The sequence below is a fragment of the Capricornis sumatraensis genome, chromosome 13, assembly GCF_032405125.1.
Source record: "Capricornis sumatraensis isolate serow.1 chromosome 13, serow.2, whole genome shotgun sequence".
Classification (NCBI taxonomy): domain Eukaryota; kingdom Metazoa; phylum Chordata; class Mammalia; order Artiodactyla; family Bovidae; genus Capricornis; species Capricornis sumatraensis.
Window position 1 is genome coordinate 83779913 of NC_091081.1, and position 22418 is coordinate 83802330.

General features: G+C 44.3%; 1 protein-coding gene across 1 annotated transcript in view; it reads left to right on the forward strand.

Annotated features, from left to right (window-relative positions):
• Positions 1-22418, forward strand: part of MAP3K4 (mitogen-activated protein kinase kinase kinase 4) — a 105554-nt gene that overhangs the window by 30215 nt on the left and 52921 nt on the right. The window contains exons 3-4 of the mRNA XM_068984976.1: positions 3097-3287; positions 15030-16396. Of these exons, the coding sequence (XP_068841077.1) occupies positions 3097-3287; positions 15030-16396 (1558 nt within the window). The remainder of the gene's footprint in view (positions 1-3096; positions 3288-15029; positions 16397-22418) is intronic.

Below are 22418 nucleotides of genomic sequence, written 5' to 3' on the forward strand. Positions count from 1 at the left end.
GGGCTGCCGTCTATGGGGTCGCACAGAGTCGGACACGACTGAAGTGACACTTAGCAGCAGCAGCAGCAGCAGTGCTTTCTTAGATTGTTCTTACCTGCTAAAAGCACTGGACCTTGTAGATAAGACAATGAACTCTGCTGTCTTGAGTTTATGACTCTGTGCTCAGGGCTGGGGCCTTGCCTTTGGAGACTTGGCTTAGTGAAGTGTGGCCATTTTTAGTCCCTCTTCAAAAATTCCTCTTCTACTTGCGCGTTACATTGCGTCAGTTCATTCATCCACATAATACTGCTGAATACGAGTAAAACATTCCATTTTTTTTATGCCTGTCTGATGATTTAGTATTTTCTGCATAGCCTTTTATTACCATTATTTTGTTTTGTTTTTTGAGTCTTCACAACTGAATTTCCTGAAATATTTTAGACTATTGACCTTACAAATTCTGAATTACTCTGTTTCTTCTTAGTCTGAGATTAAGTTGTGTGCAGTCTCCCGTCCAGTAAGGCTGGGACTCAGCCTTGTTCTTCTGCCTCCCAGGTTCATGCTGTCCACCACAGAGGGGGTGTTCTGAGCCTGGTCTGATTTGCTCTTTCATAACTGACTCTGTTCAGTAACATATGAGATGTATTATCGCGGAAAAACAATGAATGGTTTTGAACATTGTGCTGAAAACTACTGGAGATACAAAAGTACTAAAATACAAAGTCCTTCCTTACCACTGACTTTATCTTAAGTAAAGTTGCTCAGTCGTGTCCGACTCCTTGCGACCCCATGGACTGTAGCCTACCAGGCTCCTCTGTCCGTGGGATTTTCCAGGCAATAGCACTGGAGTGGATTGCCATTTCCCTCTTTATCTTAATGGAGGAAAAGTAGAGTTATAATATTGAATCTGAAAGGAGTTAGAAGATGTTAAAGGGGCTTCCCGGATGGCTCAGAGTTTAAAGCATCTGCCTGTAATGTGGGAGGCCTGGGTTCAATCCCTGGGTCGGGAAGATCCCCTGGAGAAGGAAATGACAACTCACTCTAGTATTCTTGCCTGGAGAATCCCATGGACAGAGGAGCCTGGAGAGCCACAGTCCATGGAGTTGCAGAGTTGGACATGGCTGAGTGAATTCACTGTCGCTTTCAGAAGATGTTAAAATGTTAAAGGTGTTTCTGGTGGTGTTCATGCTGAAGTCAAAGGCAGATTCTCTTTCCAAGTGGAGCAGATGCATGCTGAGTGATGTCCGTCGTTTAGTGACGCTTCTCATACTGTTCCTGTTGAGCGTGCTTTATGGGGTTTAGGCCTTACAGGTATGGAGTTTAAATACTTGTTATCCTTATTTTATATATGTGCATTGCGGAGATTTTAAATAATTTGGCTGAGGCCCACACAGCTAGTAACTGGCAGAGTCAGGATTTGAACATAAGTCCCTTGTATGAGAAAGCCTATGTTACTCTATCGAAAGCTTGTGCTAGTAACCACAAAACCAGATGGGAATGAAATCAGCAACCTTGTCATTGTTTTTTTTTTTTATCAGTTGAATCAACTATTTTGCAGTGAGTGTAGAAGAATAGGAAATTTCAAAATAATTTATGTCCATGTTACTCACTTCAGTCGTATCTGACTCTTTGCGACCCTATGAACTAGCCCGTCAGGCTCTTCTGTCCATGGGATTCTCCGGGCGTGAATCCTGGGGTGGGTTGCCATGCCCTCCTCCAGGGGATCTTCCTGACCCAGGGATGGAACTTGCATCTCTTATGTCTCCTGCACTGGCAGGCGGTTTCTCTACCCCTAGTGCCACCTGGGAAGCCCACATGGTTATTTGCTATGTGACTTTGTGAGTCTTAAATAATAAAGGTACATTTAAAACTTACGTCTAAATTTGCTTATGGGTTTAATTGGATTCAGTTGGCTTTTCGAATATTCTGCTTGTGTGTCTGATAGTGTGGGTCTGTATGTGTGGAGGGCGTGTGCACTCACAGTACCTAGAATGGTCTTGTCTGGTTTAAAAATCGGTTTTTGACCTGTCTCAGGGATTCTTTAAATATTTCAGTGCTGTAAATTTGAATAATTCTGCAGCATTTTTATTTTTGAAAGATAAGGATCTTTTGTCCGTCCGTTCAATAATAATGTTATCATACATTTTAGGGTGGGATATTTTTTTTTCCCCTCATGACTTTGAAATAGCTTCGATTTTATAACAGGATGTGTAAATCTCCAGAGAGAAAACTGATTGTATCTTGAATTTAGTTTAGAGTTTTATTTTTGAAGTATGAAGTATATTTTATAAAGAAGATTCAGAATAGGTTAGATTGTAAGGGTCCTTATTTGGGAGGAACTTCATGATTGCGTCTTTCCGGTTTGCTGTTTGGGAACTGTATCTGTTCTCAGTTCATACATTAAATTTTATTTTCATTAGCATTGCAAAAAATAGAACTTTGTCCAAGAAGTGGTATTGTTGAGGAAGTCTCCTGGGAACGGAGAATTGGCAGGAAGTTTCCAGAGACCAGGTTAAGGAGGAACTGCTGTTTGGAGGTCAGGAGAAAGTCGTTCCCTTCTCTCCTGCACAGCATCTTCCCCGCACATCCCTCCCCGGCACTACGCTGCAGTCCCCTGCCACACGTCACCAGCGCTCTCTGCTCGGCTCCTGCTCTCTGTTCTGTGTGTGCCTCACAAAGGAAGGAGCGGGCCTCCGAAGTCAGGGCAGGACTTGCCCACTCAGGGTTAGCTTGTCCCCGCCTAGCATGTGAGCGATGCTCAGTTCAGTCGGATTTGTATCTTTCAGTTCTTTGCCCTTTTTTCCCCCAATCCTCAAGTATTTAGTTTCAAACTTCATTTATGTTGTAAAGAATTCTCCAAACAACAGAAACTGCACATCAGTTCTCTCTGTGCATGCTGAGAGCAGGAACACAGTGGCTGCGTTCAGGAACACAGTGGCTTCGTTCTCCTTGTGAGTTTCCGCAGCTACAATAGAAGAGCAAGATACATCAGGCTAAGGAGATGACAGAGCCATGGAAAAGTGTTACAGAGAGTTCTTAAAAGGAGCTTGGAGTGGTTTAAGTTTGAATTCACTTCCTCTGTCACTGAGCATTTTCTCCACTTGTTGTCTTTATCAGGCAAGAGTGCACATTGGGAGACTCAGCTTGCAAGAATTCCGAATCTGATCCTGAGGACTTTTCAGATGAAGCCAACACAGAGAACCTTTATGGCACCTCTCCTCCCAGCACGCCTCGGCAGATGAAACGCATGTCCTCCAAGCACCAGAGGAATAGTGTCGGGAGGCCCGCCGGCCGCGCGAATCTGAAAGGTCAGTCTTGCACTGGAGAAGATACACATGCGAGGGCGTGGCGCGGTTCAGCATCTGTGCTGCAGGGCGCTGTGATGCCCACCTTCTACAATAATAGTGTTTGCTCCCCTTCCTTTGAGTTTGATTTTATGCTGCCTGAAAGTTTTATTTTGACACTTCTGAGTTATTATCATTAGCAACATTGTTAGTAAAGGAGAAACTGACTCTCCAGAGGTGGAAAGGCTTGTCCTGAGTGTTCATTCAGGTCAGCGTGTGAGGCATTTGCGTTCCTTCTGGGATGTGGAGGAGGCCGTGGGGATGCTGTCGGCGTGCACGTCCCGGACGGCTGGCTGCGGGTGTGCGGATCTGTGGCCTTCTTTCCTTCTTTGTATCTCTTGGGCGGGACCGCCTAGGTTCTGTCTCCTGGGCATGACATCCTAGGCAGGTGGGGAGAGGCAGGGCCCAGCCGTCTCCTCCAGGGTTCTCTGGGCGGCCTGAGCCCCGTGCGCTCTGCCCTCGTGTGGGGGGCCCTCCTGCGCCCTAAGCACAGCGCCAGATGGTGCCTTGTCACCAGGCTCAGAACCTCTGTCTCGCCTTTCTCTGTGTTTGCCATCCCAAAGCCCAGATAGTGTCCTGCTCCTGGAGATGGAGATTGTTCTCTGCTTTCTTTTCTCGGAGCACGTCACCGCTGTTCATTTCTGAGCTGGAAGAATTGAAGCGTGCAGACCTGGCTTCCTTGTACATACTTTCTAACGCGGAACCTTGGGTCACCGAGGCCTTACAGTTTTAGAAACTGCCTTGATTTCAGCAAATCATTTGTCCTAAAGCTGATCTCTTAGCTTTGTAGAATTCATCCACCTATTACTTGCAAGGTCGAGGTTTCATTCCTTGTCTCCTCTGAGAAATTTCCCCTGTCACATGTTCTCCTTACTGGAAAGCCTCATTCCCCGTTCTCCCTTTCTGTAGCCCACGTCCTTCTGCTCTTTTTTTTGGTCAGCTTCCCTTTCCCACACCTTTCTTCCGTACACTGATCTCTCATGGTTGATATCTGCAAGTCCATTCTGGGTCCCTGTCATATATAACTTCTCCCAGAAAGAAGAGAGGCGGGAGAGGTGGGCTTTATTGTATTTGTTTCCTTGAACGACTTCTTATCTAAGGAGGAATTCCTAGGTAGTAAATAGCCTTTCTTTCCTATGAGGAAGAAGTTTTTTTTTTTTTTTTTACTTTGTTTTAAAACTTTACTTGTAGTAGAATATTAACCTATGGCCTGTATTTACCCCGTTTGGAAAGTAATAGCTTTCTATTGCAGTATAGTATCTTTACAATCAGTCCTTATCCATTTTCTCAAAAGAATTTCTCAGGTGCCTACAGAAGCGCCTTATCTAAAGTAGTATCAGTGCAGCAGCGCCTCCTGAGTCAGCATTGTTGATGACTTACTTGCCTTGTGGTGCTAAACGTGGCAAGGCCAGCAAGACGTCTGCTTTTTCTTCACTGGTTGGTTCATACAGTTCTGGAGGCATCGCCCTGGTCGCTCAGCAGTAAAGAATCTGCCTGCAGTGCAGGAGACACGAGTTCTATCTCTGAGCGGGGACGATTCCCCTGGAGGAGGAAATGGCAGCCCGCTCCAGTGTTCTTGCCTAGAGAATCTCATGGATCCGTAGGGTCGCAAAAGAGTTGGACGTGACTAAGTGACTAAACAGCAGCAACAGTTTTGGAACAGGAGTTGAGAACACAGTTCCCGCCTTTACAGATTGAGAAAGTGGGGCCCAGGGTTTCAAAGCAACTTCTTAGCGGCCAGAAGGCTTGAGATAGCGGCAGGACTAATTTTAGGTACTTTTTCTTTTTGACCACGCTGTGCAGCTTGTGGGATCTTCGTTCCCTGACGAGGTATTGAACCCAAGTCCTCGGCAGTGAGAACCCACTGGCGCCGAGGAGTCTCCAGGACTGACTTCAGCACTAGCTCTCCTCGGCCTCGGTTTGGGCTTCATCCCCAGTTCGAGCAGCAGGGGTTAAGCTCTGACTGCGGAGCCTGAGACGACTCTCTGTGCTGAGTCACTTAGTCGTGTCCAGCTCTTTGCCACCCTGTGGACTGTAGCCCACCAGGCTCCTCTGTCCACGCGATTCTCCAGGCAAGAATATTGGAGCGGGTTGCCATTTCCTCTTCCAGGGGCGCTTCCTGACCCAGGGATTGAACCCACGTCTTTTGCATCTCTTGCCTGGGCAGGCAGATTCTTGACCACGGAATCACCTGGGAAGCACATTGAGATGACTGTGCATCGTCACTTATCAGTCAGAAAACCACTCACTGGATACTTGTTGAGCTCCTGCTGTTGTCCTGGGCTGTGGCAGAGATAGAAGGTGGAGGAGAGATTGTCTGTCTTCCTCCTCAACTTCTTTCAACTATTTATTTCATGAAATGATAGAATTTTAGGTCTGGAAGACATCAGCTGCTGCTGCTGCTGCTGCTAAGTCACTTCAGTCGTGTCCGACTCTGTGCGACCCCATAGACGGCAGCCCACCAGGCTCCCCCATCCCTGGGATTCTCCAAGCAAGAACACTGGAGTGGGCTGCCGTTTCCTTCTCCAATGCATGAAAGTGAAAAGTGAAAGTGAAGTCGCTCAGTCATGTCCGACCCTCAGCGACGCCATGGACTGCAGCCTTCCAGTCTCCTCTATCCATGGGATTTTCCAGGCAAGAGTCCTGGAGTGGGGTGCCATTGCCTCCTCCGGGAAGCCATCAGAGACCACTTTAATTCCTGCCGTTTTGCAGGTGAAGAGGGATGCTCGTGAACCTTTGCCTTGCAGCTACCTGAGAGCAGACCTCGGCATCAGCATTCTTATTCACTTAATGGTTTTTCTCGTTTTGAAAGATGACGTGTTTACGGAGTTTAGAAAATGCTGACAAAAAAAAACACACCCATAAACCCAACATGCAAAAATAACTTTTGCCATCTTTGCCCTGTAATCTCTTTGCTTCAGTTCAGTTCAGTCGCTCAGTTGTGTCCGACTCTGCAACCTCATGAACTGCAGCACGCCAGGCTTCCCAGTCCATCAGCAACTCCCAGCGCTTGTTCAGACTCATGTCCATTGAGTCAGTGATGCCATCCAACCATCTCATCCTCTGTTATCCCCTTCTCCTGCCTTCAGTCTTTCCCAGCATCAGGGTCTTTTCTCAGGAGTCAGTTCTTCGCATCAGGTAGCCAGAGGATTGGAGTTTGAGCTTCAGCATTAGTCCTTCCAATGAATATTCAGGACTGATTTCCTTTAGGATTAACTGGTTGAATCTCCTTGCAGTCCAAGGGACTCTCAAGAGTCTTCTCCAACACCACAGTTCAAAAGCATCAATTCTTTGACGCTCAGCTTTCTTTATGGTCCAGCTCTCACATCTATCCATGACTACTGGAAAAACCATAGCTTTGACTAGACGGACCTTTGTCAGTGAAGCAGTGTCTCTGCTTTTTAATATGCTGTCTAGGTTGGTCATAGCTTTTCTTCCAAGGAGCAAGCGTCTTTTAATTTCATGGCTGCAGTCACCATCTGCAGTGATTTTGGAGCCCAGAAAAATAAAGTCTGCCTCTGTGTCCACTGTCTCCATCATAACACAGGCTCTTTGCTCACATGTCGTAATGTCTGTGTTGCTGTACTGTATTGGTTTATAGCTGGCTTCTGTTTTCATTTCCTGTGTTGTGAACTTTCTGTGTCATAGAGTAATCCATGCTGAGTAACCCATGTAAATGGCTGCTGAATCATTTGTGGAAGCATCTGCCCAGTTACCACTGACAGTTCTCAGCACTGTGCTTGGCCTCTCAACAGAGTTGCCTTTTAAATATCATAATAACCCAACGAGATGTAGGTTCTCTATGTTACTATTCAGCTTACAGTTGAGGAAATGACACAGTTTCTAGGGTGTGTAGTTTTAACTGGCCCAGTCATGCATATGTTCGAAAGTAGCTAGTTTGCCATCTGGTGAACTGTTTCGGCCATGAAAACCAAAAAAAAAAAAAAAAATGGATAGGAAGCACCCATGTTGGGCGGGTGGGCCGTATTACCTTATGGTGATGAGGTGTTCAGCAGTGTTGAGCAGCAGAACAGCTTGAGAGCTCGGTTGCTTCGAGACCTTGGCTGCTTTGTGAACTTGCAGCAGCAGAGCGTGGTGGACGGGAGTACAGACTCGGTTCCTGGATTGCCTGGATTCTCATCCTAGGTCTCTCAGCTTCCCACCTCCATGTCTCATCTGAGAAATAAATGCCTTCCAGTGTGGTGAAGATTGTACGTTCAGTAAGCACTGGCTGTCATTATTATTGGGAGGTGAAGATTTCCTTTGCGCTGTTGGCCTTAAAATTTTGAAGTAGAATTGAATAACCGTAACGTTGAGTGTTTCCTCCTTAGTCGGTGCTCCCGCTTGCAGGCCAGAGCCTGAGTCACTGCTGCCGCGGCGTGGAGCTGGGCTTCTGTCTGGACTCCCCCATTCCCGTAGCTCCTCCCAGCCCCTTTCCTTCTCTTACTGCGATGTTGCCGCCGTGGGTGCCTTTTCACCGGGTCCCTCTCTCCTCCCCCGCCCTTTCTTTGTGTCTTTGCCTCTCTCTCCATTTTTCCAGCCCCTCTTCTCTTCCCCTCCCCCGCCCTGCTTCCGTTCCCCCCTTATTTCTCCCTCCTCCTTTCTTTGACCCAGAACTTCGGTGACTGCGTAGGCAGGTGCTGTGCTGGACGATGGATAAGCCCTTGCTGGTCTCCGGTCGCAGCCACGGAGACGAGCAGGCTGCCCCACCCAGTGTGGTCGAGTTGGGGTGGTGGTGAGTGAGGGGCTGCTGCGGACGCCCACAGGAGGGCCTGAGCAGACCTGGGCCTGGGAAGGCTTCAGGAACAAGTGCCTTTCGTGCTGTGACCCGAAGGCTGAGCTCGGGAGACCAGGATTTCAGACCCATTTGTCATTCATCAGGGTATATTGGCCTCTCAGTGTTTTCAGGGGCTTTTTAGAGTTAATTAGATTGGCCAGACTTATTTTCAAAGCTTCCCAAGGAAATAGGAACGGATGCATTTTCTTTCTCTCTGAGACAAGCAAAGGCTGCCTGAATCATACCCTTCACTTTGGAGCTGCGTGAAAGTGGAGCTCATCTCTTTAAAGAACGTCACCAATGGTCCTTTCACGTTTCCGGTCATCTGTCGCCATGTGACAGACCCGCCAAAGCATGGTGTTCTGAAGGAGCCCTGTTTTCTTGTGCCCACAGCCCTGTGGGCAGGTGTCCGGGCAGCGTGCAGCTCCTCTACCGGCTGATGTCTTGGGCCTTAGCTGGCACAATGCAGATGGCTGGAGGTGCCGTCATGGCCCGGCTGGGCCCCTGCGTCTTCTCCACGTGGTGTCTGCAGGGTCTCTGATGTCCGGGATGACTCCTTCTCTGACCCTGCCCCCTGGACGGAGAGCTGGTTGGCACTGTCCTTTTTTCCACGTGACCTTCCATGTGGCTGGCCTGGTCTTCACAGCACACTGGTCCCAGATAATTGGACTTCTTAAGTGACAGCTAGCTTCCTTCACTAGTTCAAGAGGTCCAGGTGAATCTGAAAGGCCTGGGAGGCCCCAGAGCATCAGGGCTGCTGCCTTCTTTTGCCCCATGGGGCCAGCCAACACCCAGAGCGGGCGGGGCGGTGCCCGGAGCTGTGGTTCCGCGGCTGTCCTGAGAGGCCCGCTCCTCCCTGCGTGTGAGGCTTTGGGCCTCACTGCCGGCTCAGTCCCACTGTCTTTGCACCTTCCGGCCCCTCCCTTGTAAACGGAAGTGCTCTCAGGAGCGCCCTCGGAGGATTGTAAGGTCGCCCAGAGGTGAATGAGGGTCCTGCGTGCCGGGAGCAGGTGCGAGGAGCCACTGACACTGCTTTCTTTAGACAGTGACCGTCGTCACGCGCTGATTATATGGATTTGATTGTTTAAATATTCTTATCGTCTGCTCAGAATAACTACTGCTGTTACAGACTGATTTGTTTTATAACTAGAAATTCCGTCCCAGGCCTGAATCATACCCACTGTTTACTACGTCTCTCAGGATAGCAAAGGAAGTAAGTCGAGTTGGTCCCGTAGTGTAAGTGGGCTAGATGAGAGTGAAGACACCAGGTCAGAGCGCTTTGCAGGGCGAGCCTGCCCTGCGACCATCGTGGGCTCCTTTTGCAGCAGTAATGTAACACTGTGAGAGCCAGGTTACAGAGATCCATGTATCAGAATTTGTACATACTGTACACACGTGTGCACATACATGTACACACATTCATCTCCTTTCCATTAGCAACTGTCTCAGGGTGTGTGTGTCTATGTATGTGTGATTTTTTGCTAACATGGTAAGATTAGCAAGTTTTTTTAAAAAAAACCATGCTGCTCTAAAATTGATCTGCTAAAATGGTTATAAATGAGGTTCAATCACTATAGTTAGTGGAATGCTCACTGTGAACCAGAGTGGGTTTGCATCTATATTTCAGCTCTTTAATCCAAATCTGGCCCAACTTTCAAAGTTCTGGTTCAGTTTTACAGTCTACCAGTGTACTTGGAGGCTCACTGTTGCAGCTACACTCTCTTCTGTGCCTTCGTGTCATTTTGCATGTTTATTGTCTGGCTTAAAATATGCTCTTGCCTTCCTTTCTGCCCTTCTTTAAGGCGACCCCGTTCTTCGAGGCCATCGGCCGGGTGAGTGCCTGGCCTTGCTCAGCTCTTCTGCAGATGAGTCCTGTAGCACCCCCCCATGTCTGTCTTTCATGGCGCTCAGCATCTTAGCCTCTCCTTGGCCGCACAGTCCAGTCCTGGGAGCAGCTCTGACAGGTGTCAAGGTGGTTGACGGCACAAACATGAGTTACAGTAGGATCCCCATCGGGACATTCGCATCTGTCTGATCGTCTGTGTGATGCAGTCCTCTCCATCATGTGGTGTTGTGAAGATGATGACAATTTCTGTAAAGCCCTTACCTTGGAAATGGGGAGATTGAATAAAGCAGTGTTTTCCCAAATGCGGTGTTGTTCTAGCCAGGCTGAATCAGAGGCTCTGGGAATGGGCCTGGGAATCTGCGTTGTAGCAAGAATCTGAGTGGTTCTTTAATGTTGACTGAAGTTTGAGAGCCTTGGATTCGGGGGGGGGGGTGTCTCTTCAGTCCCTTGGGATTGCTCATATCGACAGTCTAGCACATCACTGCCATAAATGTCGTCTCTCAGGTAAAGAGCAGGTACCTGTTTCTATGTTCTCATTGGAAAGATTGCAGAGGGCCGGTGTGTTGAATTTGACACACATAGATGAAAGAATGTAAGAATTGCAGGGGCTTGATAATACTTGTATTTTACACATATTCTAAAGAGTCATTTCTAGGTGTGAATTGCAAGGAATTCAGTTGATTGTCTTTGGTCTGTTGAAACCAGTGATTCATATTGCTTGTCATTTGTTTGCATTCGGTTTTATTATACAATTTTTTGTTGTTGTTGTTCTTTTCCTTTCATGTTTTTCTGATTTGGCAGGAGTTATTGGTAATTGGCCAAAGGAAGCAGTAACTTCTTGGAAGGCTTGTTTTAACAGTACTGCAGAATCACACCACTCAATTTATAGCCACTTGGGAGAGTGCTATTCATTAGTCTAATTTAAGTCATTATGAATTAGTTCTGTAGTACTGTAATTAGAACTTGTATAAAGCATTCTGTATACTTTTGAACCACTCTCCTTTCCAGAAACTCTGTTTGACTTTCTATTCATTACAGAGGGATTTAGCATGGGCAGAAAACTGAACAAGCAAAGATTGGTATTTTCTTTTTGCACAGTAGCTAGACTAGAGCTTGAATATATTTTCAGTTTAAATTAAGTCATTTTAATGGTATGTCAGTTTCCATTTGTGTTTTTTTTAAACAAATTTGGCTTTTTATTTTGGAAAAAAATATAGCTTCTTTGTCTTATCTTCCTCTTTTCCCAATTTACTTTCCTTTATACACATTGTAGATCCAAAAACTGAACCATTCCTTGCTTTTTGTAAGTACAAAATTACAAAAAAAATGTTTAATATACCATTTGTATGCTGTAAGATAGACTTCACAAGATGTGCATATGATCTGCAAAACTTACGTTTCTAGGCTTGCTAAAATTTGATTCTGTATTTACAGAAAAGTGGGATTATAGCATTTCCCTTCTTAAGTCCTTTTAATTGTTAGAATAAAGATCAAGGCTGAGAAGCTTCATCTCTTGATATTGTCATGCTTTGACTGTTAGCTCTGTGGTAAGTTTAGCATAGATTTGGGCTTAAAGTTCATGATGCAGTCTTCTGTGTTGTTAGATTATCGCAGCTACCAGGTGGCTCAGTGGTAAATCCACCTGCAGTGCAGGAGCCATGGGTCCAGTCCCTGGGTTGGGAAGGTCCCCTGGAGAAGGAGATGGCAACCTGCTCCAGGATTCTTCCCTGGGGAATCTCATGGACAGAGGACTTAGCAATTAAACAGCAGCAACTCCCAGTTAACTCTTTGTTTCCCTTCAGTTAAGTGCAGTTCAGTTGCTTAGTCGTTTCCGACTCTTTGCGACCCCATGAATCGCAGCACGCCAGGCCTCCCTGTCCATCACCAACTCCTGGAGTTCACTCAGACTCACATCCATCAAGTCAGTGATGCCATCCAGCCATCTCATCCTCGGTCGTCCCCTTCTCCTCCTGCCCCCAATCCCTCCCAGCATCACAGTCTTTTCCAATGAGTCAACTCTTCGCATGAGGTGGCCAGAGTACTGGAGTTTCAGCTTTAGCATCATTCCTTCCAAAGAACACAGGGCTGATCTCCTTCAGAATGGACTGGTTGGATCTCCTTGCAGTCCAAGGGACCCTCAAGAGTCTTCTCCAGCACCACAGTTCAAAAGCATCAATTCTTCGGCGCTCAGCCTTCTTCACAGTCCAACTCTCACATCCATACATGACCACTGGAAAAACCATTGCCTTAACTAGACGGACCTTTGCTGGCAAAGTAATGTCTCTGCTTTTGAATATGCTCTCTAGGTTGGTCATAACTTTCCTTCCAAGGAGTAAGTGTCTTTTAATTTCATGGCTGCAATCACCATCTGCAGTGATTTTGGAGCCCCCAAAAATGAACTCTGACACTGTTTCCACTGTTTCCCCATCTTTTTCCCATGAAGTGATGGGACCGGATGCCATGATCTTAGTTTTCTGAATGTTGAGTAGTTTTAAGCCAACTTTTTCACTCTCCTCTTTCACTTTCACCAAGAGGCTTTTTAGTTCTCTTCACTTTCTGCCATAAGGGTGATGTCATCTGCATATCTGAGGTTATTGATATTTCTCCCAGCAATCTTAATTCCAGCTTGTGCTTCTTCCAGCCCAGCGTTTCTCATGATGTACTCTGCATAGAAGTTAAATAAGCAGGGTGACAATATACAGCCTTGATGTACTCCTTTTCCTATTTGGAACCAGTCTGTTGTTCCATGTCCAGTACTAACTGTTGCTTCCTGACCTGCATGTAGGTTTCTCAAGAGGCAGGTCAGGTGGTCTGGTATGCCCATCTCTTTCAGAATTTTCCACAGTTTATTGTGATGCACACAGTCGAAGGCTTTGGCATAATCAATAAAGCAGAAATAGATGTTTTTCTGGAACTCTCTTGCTTTTTCAATGATCCAGCGGATGTTGGCAATTTGATCTCTGGTTCCTCTGCCTTTTCTAAAACCAGCTTGAACATCTGGAAGTTCATGGTTCACGTATTGCTGAAGCCTGTCTTGGAGAATTTTGAGCATTACTTCTAGCGTGTGAGATGAGTGCAGTTGTTTCCCTTAGAATCTTTAAATCATGGATTAGAAGAACATTTATAATTTCTGTGGAATTACTGAGTCAGGTGGTAGTTCTGATTTTAGTTTTTTTGAGAAAACATCTACAGTGACTGCACCAGTTCAGATTCCCACCAGCAGTGTATGAGGATTCCTTTTTCTCCACATCTTTGCCAACATTTGTTATTTGTGTTGTTTTGATGATAGCCATTCTGAGTGAAGAAATTTCTTGAATGGACTGTATAAGAAGTTTTAAGACATGTAGAGTAAAGTAGATTAAAATAACATAAGATAAATTTTCCATTGTTTAAAAGTATTGCTAATTTAAAATGTAATAATAGTTTTATGTTAAAATATAACACAAATCCTTATAGACAGATAAAATTCTTTTTGATGGATTGTAAAATAAATTGAATATAAGTAAATTAAATTGGAAGTCCTTTTAGAAATACTTGTTTGAAAAATCCTTACTTTAAAACTAAGTTAAATTGATTTGGAGATATATTGGTTTTGAACAAATTTTCTTTGTTAAATTAACTTTAACAAAGTTATATTAGTCTGGGTATATTAGTCGGTAAATTGATTTTGGGTATTTTAGTCTGTAATCATATAAATACACTCTATTTCATAAAATCTATAGGCATACTGTGCTGTTATATACTAAGAAAAAATGCTTATAATTGATTCCCAATATATTCTTACACTTAGAATTTTTAATTATCTAAAGAACTCTTTTATACTTTCTGATATTTAGATATAAATTTTTAAAAGTCATTTATTACTTTTGTGCATATGTATATAAAGGAAAATATAAATGAAATATATTAGTGAATATTTTCCTGAAAGTTGTTTATATTGCCATTAATTATAAAGCATATTCTAATTTCAAAGAAGTTGAAATACAAAATGTGTGTCCTAGATTCAAGGAGACAAACTACCTTGAGTGTAGAGGGGAAATGGGGGTGGTGCTGTAGGCTTGGGCGTTGTCAGTGTGTGAAGGGCACGTGAAGGTCACCCAGGGAGAAGGCAGGTGAGGCAGGAGAGACCCAAGAGGAGGACTTTGAGAAACATGCACTTTTCATGGAGTGAGCCGAGGTCCCCGGGGGGACTTTGGAAGGGGTGACTTCAGAAGCAGAAGACTGCCCTGAGACTCCTGCGTCTAGAAAATGAGAGAATGGAGGGGTTTCTGTGAGGTAGAGATGGTTCAGAGGGTCAGAGAGCCCAACAGGAGAGAAGACGGGTGTTCGTTTCAAAGCTTGGGAACTCCGTTAATAGAACTGTTCACAGTTCTTTGAAGGCGAAGTGTGATGTTTGCTTTCTTTGCATAAATTCTGAATGATTTTTACGTGCCAGTATAATAGACTAGGCAAATTTGACTAAATTAGGCTGTATGTCTTCAGTTTCCTTAATGTTAAATTAAGAAGTGTTACTGCTCACTTGGTTGTGGCAAAGAAGGAATCAAGGAGCAGAAATTAAGGTAAGCATTTTTGCTTATGTGTCTTTCAGTGTTTCATGAGAGTAATCTTAAGGTGCCTTAAGGGTTCTTTCCTCCATCTGCTTGATTTTACAAATGACAGGAGTAACCCAGCAAACTTAACCGATTTGCTCTAAGTTGATGCTTCGGTTCGTGGCCACGGCAGGAAACGGATGTGTTCTCAGTTGGGTGGTATTTCTTTATTCTAAGTCCAAGGTGATAACTCATGAAGATTTGATTTACCTGGATGACTGCACTCTGTGGTAGACAAGTAAACAGCTGCTTTTAGGTTAGTAGTGGAGGACTTTAGAGAATATAGCAAGTATTATGTAACAGGAAAAATGGGTAAAACCTTTTAGAAGTTAAATGTTTTGGTGTTGTATTCTCTTAATTTTCAGCACATGGTATGATTATTTTCTCCAGTGGCAGTCTGCAACTATAAATACATGTGGATATCAGTCTTATTAAAAATATTGAGAACAGCTTGATCATTTAGAGTAATGTTAATGTTCTTTTTTTTTTAATAGAAAAAATGAATGTATCAAACCAGCCTCCACACAAAGACACTGGAAAAACTGTGGAGAACGTGGAAGAATACAGCTATAAGCAGGAGAAAAAGATCCGAGCGGCTCTCAGGTCCACAGAGCGGGATCATAAGAAGAACGTGCAGTGCTCCTTCATGCTGGACTCAGTGGGGGGCTCTCTGCCCAAAAAGTCCATCCCGGATGTGGATCTCAATAAGCCTTACCTCAGTCTCGGCTGCAGCAATGCTAAGCTTCCGGTCTCTGTGCCCATGCCGATAGCCAGAACCGCCCGCCAGACTTCCAGGACTGACTGTCCAGCAGATCGCTTAAAATTTTTTGAAACTCTCCGACTTCTGCTAAAGCTTACCTCAGTCTCAAAGAAGAAGGACAGGGAGCAAAGAGGGCAGGAAAGCACGTCCGCGTTCTGGTTTAACCGATCTAACGAACTGATCTGGTTAGAGCTGCAAGCCTGGCACGCCGGCCGGACCATTAACGACCAGGACCTCTTTTTATACACAGCCCGCCAGGCCATCCCAGACATTATCAACGAAATCCTTACCTTCAAAGTTAACTATGGGAGCTTCGCCTTTGTTAGAAACGGAGCTAGTCTTAACGGTACTTCAGTAGAAGGGCAGTTCGGAGCCCCTCCCGGGACACAGCCTGCGGGTTACTCAACCTATCACGAGCACCTCCAACGCCAGAGGGTGTCCTTCGAGCAGGTCAAACGGATAATGGAGCTGCTGGAGTACATAGAGGCACTTTATCCATCGCTGCAGGCTCTTCAAAAGGATTATGAGAAGTACGCTGCAAAGGACTTCCAGGACAGGGTGCAGGCGCTCTGTTTGTGGTTAAACATCACAAAAGACTTAAATCAGAAACTAAGGATTATGGGCACCGTGTTGGGCATCAAGAATTTATCAGACATTGGCTGGCCGGTGTTTGAAATCCCCTCCCCACGATCGTCCAGGGGCAACGAGCCCGAGGATGAGGCCGAGGACACAGAAGGAGAACTGAAGGAGCTGGACAGCAGCACAGAGGAGAGTGAGGAAGAGCAGAGCTGCGGCCCGCGGGCACTGGAGCCCAGGCCGCCCGCCGACCACAGCATCCACATCCAGTCGCCCCCGGATTGCGTCCTGAAGAAGCTCGAGAGGCTGGAGTCCGAGGACGAGTCTGTCGGCTGGGGAGCCCCAGACTGCAGCACCGAGGCAGGCTTTAGTAGACACTGTCTGACTTCTATTTATAGACCCTTTGTAGACAAAGCACTGAAGCAAATGGGGTTAAGGAAGTTGATTTTAAGGCTTCACAAGCTGATGGACGGTTCCTTGCAGCGGGCACGTATAGCTCTAGTAAAGAGCGACGGTCCAGTGGAGGTAGGTTTCCAGAAGGCAGTGAGCTTCGTTCCGCTGTTACTTGTAAATTACAGTGTATGTTGTGTTATATATGTACTTTCATAGCCTGGATTTTTTGTTGTTGTTAATTGAAGCATAGTGGATTTACAGTATTGTGTTCGCAGTCTTGATATTTTTAAGGCGTAAAACGGTAGTTATTATAAACTGCAGATGTAAACATTTCTATAAAGTGTTGTGATAAATTGGAAAATGGATCTATGAAAACTGTATGAAACTGGGTGAAATTAAGTGTGTGGAAGGGAAAAAAAAAATTCAACGATTTAAGTATAGGATGGAGAAGGACAGACTGGGTATAAATAAAGAGGGAAGAAAGCCACAATTCAGCCCATGGGTGACCACAGGCTGAATATGAGTCAGTAAAGCAGTCAACATGATGCTGAACTATTTTTAAATGAGCGTGGCATCCAGGGTCACAGGTGCAGTCCCTTCTCTGTTCTTTGCAGTAGCTTACTTCCTTGTGAGTCGCGTGTCCCATGTTGATCGCTGGATTTTAAAGAGAGATGAATTATAGAGAAGGCTAAGAATGATCATAGGGAAACAGTATACCCTGTTGGGTAAGCTGAAGCATAGATGGTCAGCATAGATGGTAGAAGTTTAATGAAAGTATTACCAAATGTATGTTTTGGCATGTGAAGATTTTTGTGAGCAGAAAATGCCTACTAGAGGAAGTGGCTTGAAAATGGTACAGATTTGGTTTTATTAGCTTGATATCTTAGAAATTCTTTACAGTTAAAAAGTGGCAGAGCTAGCAGGGGGTATATTGTTGGATATTGTTCTTGGGAGTGAAAAAGTATAAGCAGTTCTTCTGTTGTGGTGAGTGTGCATGTTCGTCTGTCTAAAAGCAAAAGCACCCAGCTCTTTGAGGTCCCTAATTACCAGAGTTAGGCTGTGATTCTAAATTTTAATAGCTATATACATATATATATGTGTGTGTGTGTGTGTATGCATCTATTTTTTAAAAAAGCCTAATTACACCATCTGGCTTGCTTTGGAGTCAGAGATGATAAAACAGAAGATATTCTTTATTTGTTAAGATGGGAAGTATTGGAAGAGAACTGCAATTTGCAGAATTCTAAGTTTTAATCTGATGGCCAAATTGTGAGCCCTTAGGAGAAGGGCTCAGGCAGTCACATAATATAGCAAGATGTTTGCAGAATGAATCAATTCTGTTGCTCTAAGAGGTTAGTGTCCTTTGAGTATTATTTTGATGAAGTGAAGTCGCTCAGTCGTGTCCGACTCTTTGCCACCCCATGGACTGTAGTCTGTCAGAATCCTCCATCCATGGGATTTCCCAGGCAAGAATACTGGAGTGGGTTGCCATTTCCTTCTCCAGGGATTATTTTGATTAGAAATCTCAAAAATGAATTTTCTTTGAGCAGTATGTTGACTCTGTGAATGAGTTTTTATGTATATCTTTTTATTAGGGCAAATGATGTTTTTCCCTTTTAGTCCATGAATAACTGTTTTATAATAATAATTTATTGTAGTAGAAGTTTCAAAGTCAGTAGAGCAAAACTAGATCCATAATGAAGAATTGATGCATTTGAACTGTGGTGTTGGAGAAGACTCTTGAGAGTCCCTTGGACTGCAAGGAGATCCAGCCAGTCCATTCTGAAGGAGATCAGCCCTGGGATTTCTTTGGAAGGAATGATGCTGAAGCTGAAACTCCAGTACTTTGGCCACCTCATGAGAAGAGTTGACTCATTGGAAAAGACTGTGATGCTGGGAGGGATTGGGGGCAGGAGGAGAAGGGGACGACAGAGGATGAGATGGCTGGATGGCATCACTGACTCGATGGACGTGAGTTTGAGTGAACTCCGGGAGTTGGTGATGGACAGGGGGGCCTGGTGTGCTGCAGTTCGTGGGGTCGCAAAGAGTCGGACACAACTGAGTGACTGAACTGAACTGAACTGCATAAAGATTTGGCATATGCTTCAACTAGTGAGCAGCTTATTTTGGTTTGGGTGTTTGGCTGGAGTTCAGTTCCAGCGAGGACACCTATGGGATGATGGGCCTGCAGCTTCGAGAGTTGCAGCTCGCTGGCTCAGTGAGGTGTAGCTCCCGGGCTCTGGAGCACAGGCTCAGAAGCTGGCGCACGGGTTAGTCACCCTGCAGCCTCTGCGAGCTTCCCAGACCAAGGATCAGACCCGTGTCTTCTGCGTTGGCAAGCGATCTCCTCGCCACTGGGCCACCAGGGAAGCCCGGTTAATGTTTTTTCAGGAAGCACTATTTTTGAAGTGATACCAGTGAAAGAGTCCTGGCATTGTTACCTCACCTTTGATTCATTAGCTCTCATAGGAGAGAAGAGTTCATGTTGGGGCTTCTTAAAACTGCTTTGCGTTCCCTCCCGCAGACTGACTTCCTCCCTGCCCTGGAAGCTCTGTGGCATCGAATCCCTGCTGCTTCTGGCACAGCTTTGCATCACTTAGATGCGTTGGAACAAGAAAAAGATTGTGAATGAGTGCATTTTCTATTAGAACACTTACTGAAAAAAGACAGTAGTAGGTAGCTCGTAGTTTTGAAGTCTAAGTTGTATGCCTTTGGTGTGACCAGTTGAGATTTAACTGAATAAAAAGGTTATCTTTATTATAGAAAAGAGATACATACAAATTCAAAGTATAGTAATTAAAAATTTTAGTTTATTAGAATTATTTGGGATTGTTTGCTTTTCAAAAAGAGAAGTACAGAAACACCTCTTGTTTTAAATTTTGGTTTAATCAGTTGTTGTGTCTATTAAATAATGAAAGAAGAAATAACCAAGAGCCAAAATTCTGTGTTGGAGATTACTCCAAACTGATAAAAGATAAGTCTCCAAAATGATAGTCAACTCAATGGGAAAGTAAAACTTTATTTTTATTCCTATTTCAGAGACATAATTTCCATAAAGGAAGTGCACATTTATATGTATATATATATATATATATATATAAGAATATGTACACTCCCCTTTTTTAGTTTTTTTACTAAGTATGTCTGGGAAACAGCCACAGTTTTAAAATCAAATAACTGGATTCCATTTCTCGATGCAACACTTTCTCGCTACACAATTTTGTAAATGACTTAATCTTCCTGATCCCAAGTCTTCACATCTGTAAAATGGATATAATAATACTTTCCTACCTTACAGGGTTGTTATGAGGCTTTAAAAGATTTTTGTGTAAATAGTAAAATGCTATAGAAATTAAATATAGACTATTTTTTTAGAAGTTTTGTTAACATTTTTCCCCCTTGAAGCTGACTGTACGCTAGTAGGGGCTAGACAAGTCTATATTTTTACTTTTTAAGTGTATTTTTAGCTTTTCAGTTCAGGTCAGTTCAGTTGCTTAGTTGTGTCCCATTCCTTGCAACCCCATGAACACAGCACGCCAGGCCTCCCTGTCCATCACCAAGTCCCAGAGTTTACCCAGACTCATGTCCATTGAGTTGGTGATGCCATCGACCCATCTCATCCTCTGTCATCCCCTTCTCCTCGTGGCCCCAATCCCTCCCAGCATCAGGGTATTTTCAAATGAGTCACTTCTTCCCATCACGTGGCCAAAGTATTGGAGTTTCAGCTTCAGCATCAGTCCTTCCAATGAACGCCCAGGACTGATCTCCTTTAGGATGGACTGGTTGGATCTCCTTGCAGTCCAAGGGACTCTCAAGAGTCTTCTCCAACACCACAGTTCAAAAGCATCAATTCTTTGACACTCAGCTTTCTTTATGGTCCAACTCTCACATCCATACATGACCACTGGAAAAACCATAGCCTTGACTAGACAGACCTTTGTTGACAAAGTAATGTCTTTGCTTTTTAATATGCTGTCTAGGTTGGTCATAACTTTGCTTCCAAGCAGTAAGCGTCTTTTAATTTTAGCTTTTAATCTCTTTCAAATAATCATACATTTTTAAGGGCATACATTTTAAGTAATGGATAACCTTTTAGGTTTGAGGACAGTTCTACTTTCATTCCTAATTGTTAGAAACATCTTGCCCGACTTGTGCTGCAGACTGCGCCCACTATATTGCTTCTGTTCTGTGCAGTTTCTATGGCTTATGTGATAATAGCAATGAGTACAGCGGGAGGAGTTTGTAGAAAAGAATTATGATATTTGATTGTTCTCATATATGACTGTATTTTTATTTCTCATTACGTTACTTGCAACCTGTGTTTGTAAATAGCGTCTAATATTTAATTCTCATTGGCTTGTAAACATGCTTTATTTATAAAACAGCTTTCCCTAAAAAGAAACATACTTCAGTACCCTGAAGTTTAAAAAATGTAACTAGTGATACTAAAAAATCTATTTGCAAATTGTTTTAATAATACGGATATCATACATAGCCTTAATGGTTTGTTAAAAATCAAGTAACGTTGCAGCTCCCTGTTGTGGTGCTGTTGGGGCTCAGTTGCTCAGTCCTGCTGACTCTTTTGCGATCCCAGGGACTGTGGCCCACCAGGCCCCTCTGTCCACGGGATTTCCCAGGCAAGAATACTGGGGTGGGTTGCCGTTTCCTACTCCAGGGGCCCTTCCTCACCCAGAGATTGAACCCACATCTCTTGCATCTCCTGCATTGTCAGACAGATTCTTTATCGCTGAGCCACCTGGGAGGCCCCTGTAGCTCCCCAGTTCCATAAATTCATTTTCTCAGGACGTGTTTCTAATTACATATGCAGCCTCTGGTTAACAAATGAGTTCGTATCTGAAGTTCAGTTTTTAAGACAGTTGTTTCAATCTCGAAAATAATTATTCAGATAAATTGCCATAAATGAGTTTCAGGCCTTCAAATAAAACTTAGGAAAATCTAAGTAACTGAACTAACGAGGCCAGCTAAAATTTTACTCCTGGCAGCAAGGTCAACATAATGTCAGAATCAAAAATGAGAGAAAACATCCGCCCCGCCCCCACCTTTGTTTGTGGACCTAGAGGTGAACCTAGTTCTTTCTCACGCTTACTGATTCGTTTTCTGGTTTTCCTTTTTTCTGGATATTTAGACCATCCCAGGAGCTCAGTCCTGCTTAACTCCCCGCTTTGCTGCAGTGTAAGCGCCTCTAATCTCAGTGTGGTTGATCTCAAGTCTTAGGAATAAGTGTCCTGATGGCCATTTCACAGCAGTGTGTGCTGCTGTCCTTTTATGATAGAGATTGTTTAGCCTCCGATGTCTGCTCCTTCTCCATCAGATGCTGCTTGGAGAGCATCCCTCCCAGCTTTCCCTAAAAATTAATAGGAATCATCTCAGTCCAATAGTTCCTACGTGCCTTTCCAACAGTTACTCTAGCTGTAGGTTTTGTTGTGTTGTTTATAATTCAGTTTTAGCTTAAAGAGTAAAACAAGAAACTATGTAAACATATATAAAAGATTGATCCTTGATTTCAAAATTGCCTACGTGCAATTGCATTTTTTTTTTTTTTTAGTACGCTTGTAATCGTGAATACTTTGAGATTTTTAGGGAACTTACAAAGATAGTACACAGTTTTCATATGCTCTTCATCCAGTTTCCTCTGATATTGACATCATCATCAACTGTGGTCCACTTGTCAAAATTAATATACTAACATTGGTGCAAAATGCCGTTAACTCAGTTACAGACATTCTTTGCGTTTTTGTCCTACTGCTAATGCCCCTTGCCTGTTCCAGGACCCAGTCGAGGCCGCCCCACTGCGTTTAGTCAGTGTGTCTCCTTAGTCCCTTCCGATCTGTGGCAGCTTCTTGACGTTCCTTAGTTTCCATGACCTGGCTGGCTTGTAGGACACTCTCGAATTTGGGTCTTTCTGATGTTTTCTCATGGTTAGACTGCGTGAGCGTCTGTATGTAACGGGCTTCCGTATGAGCATCACAAAGGCGAATTGCCCTCATGCTGATGTCGACCTTGACCGCTTGGTTCGCGTCGTGTCTGCAAGGTTCTTCCACAAGTGACCAGTTTTCCCTCTCCGTGCTCTGTTCTTTGGAAGTAAGTCAGTAAGCGCAAGCCACACTCAAGGGGCCGGGAATTAAGCTCCGCC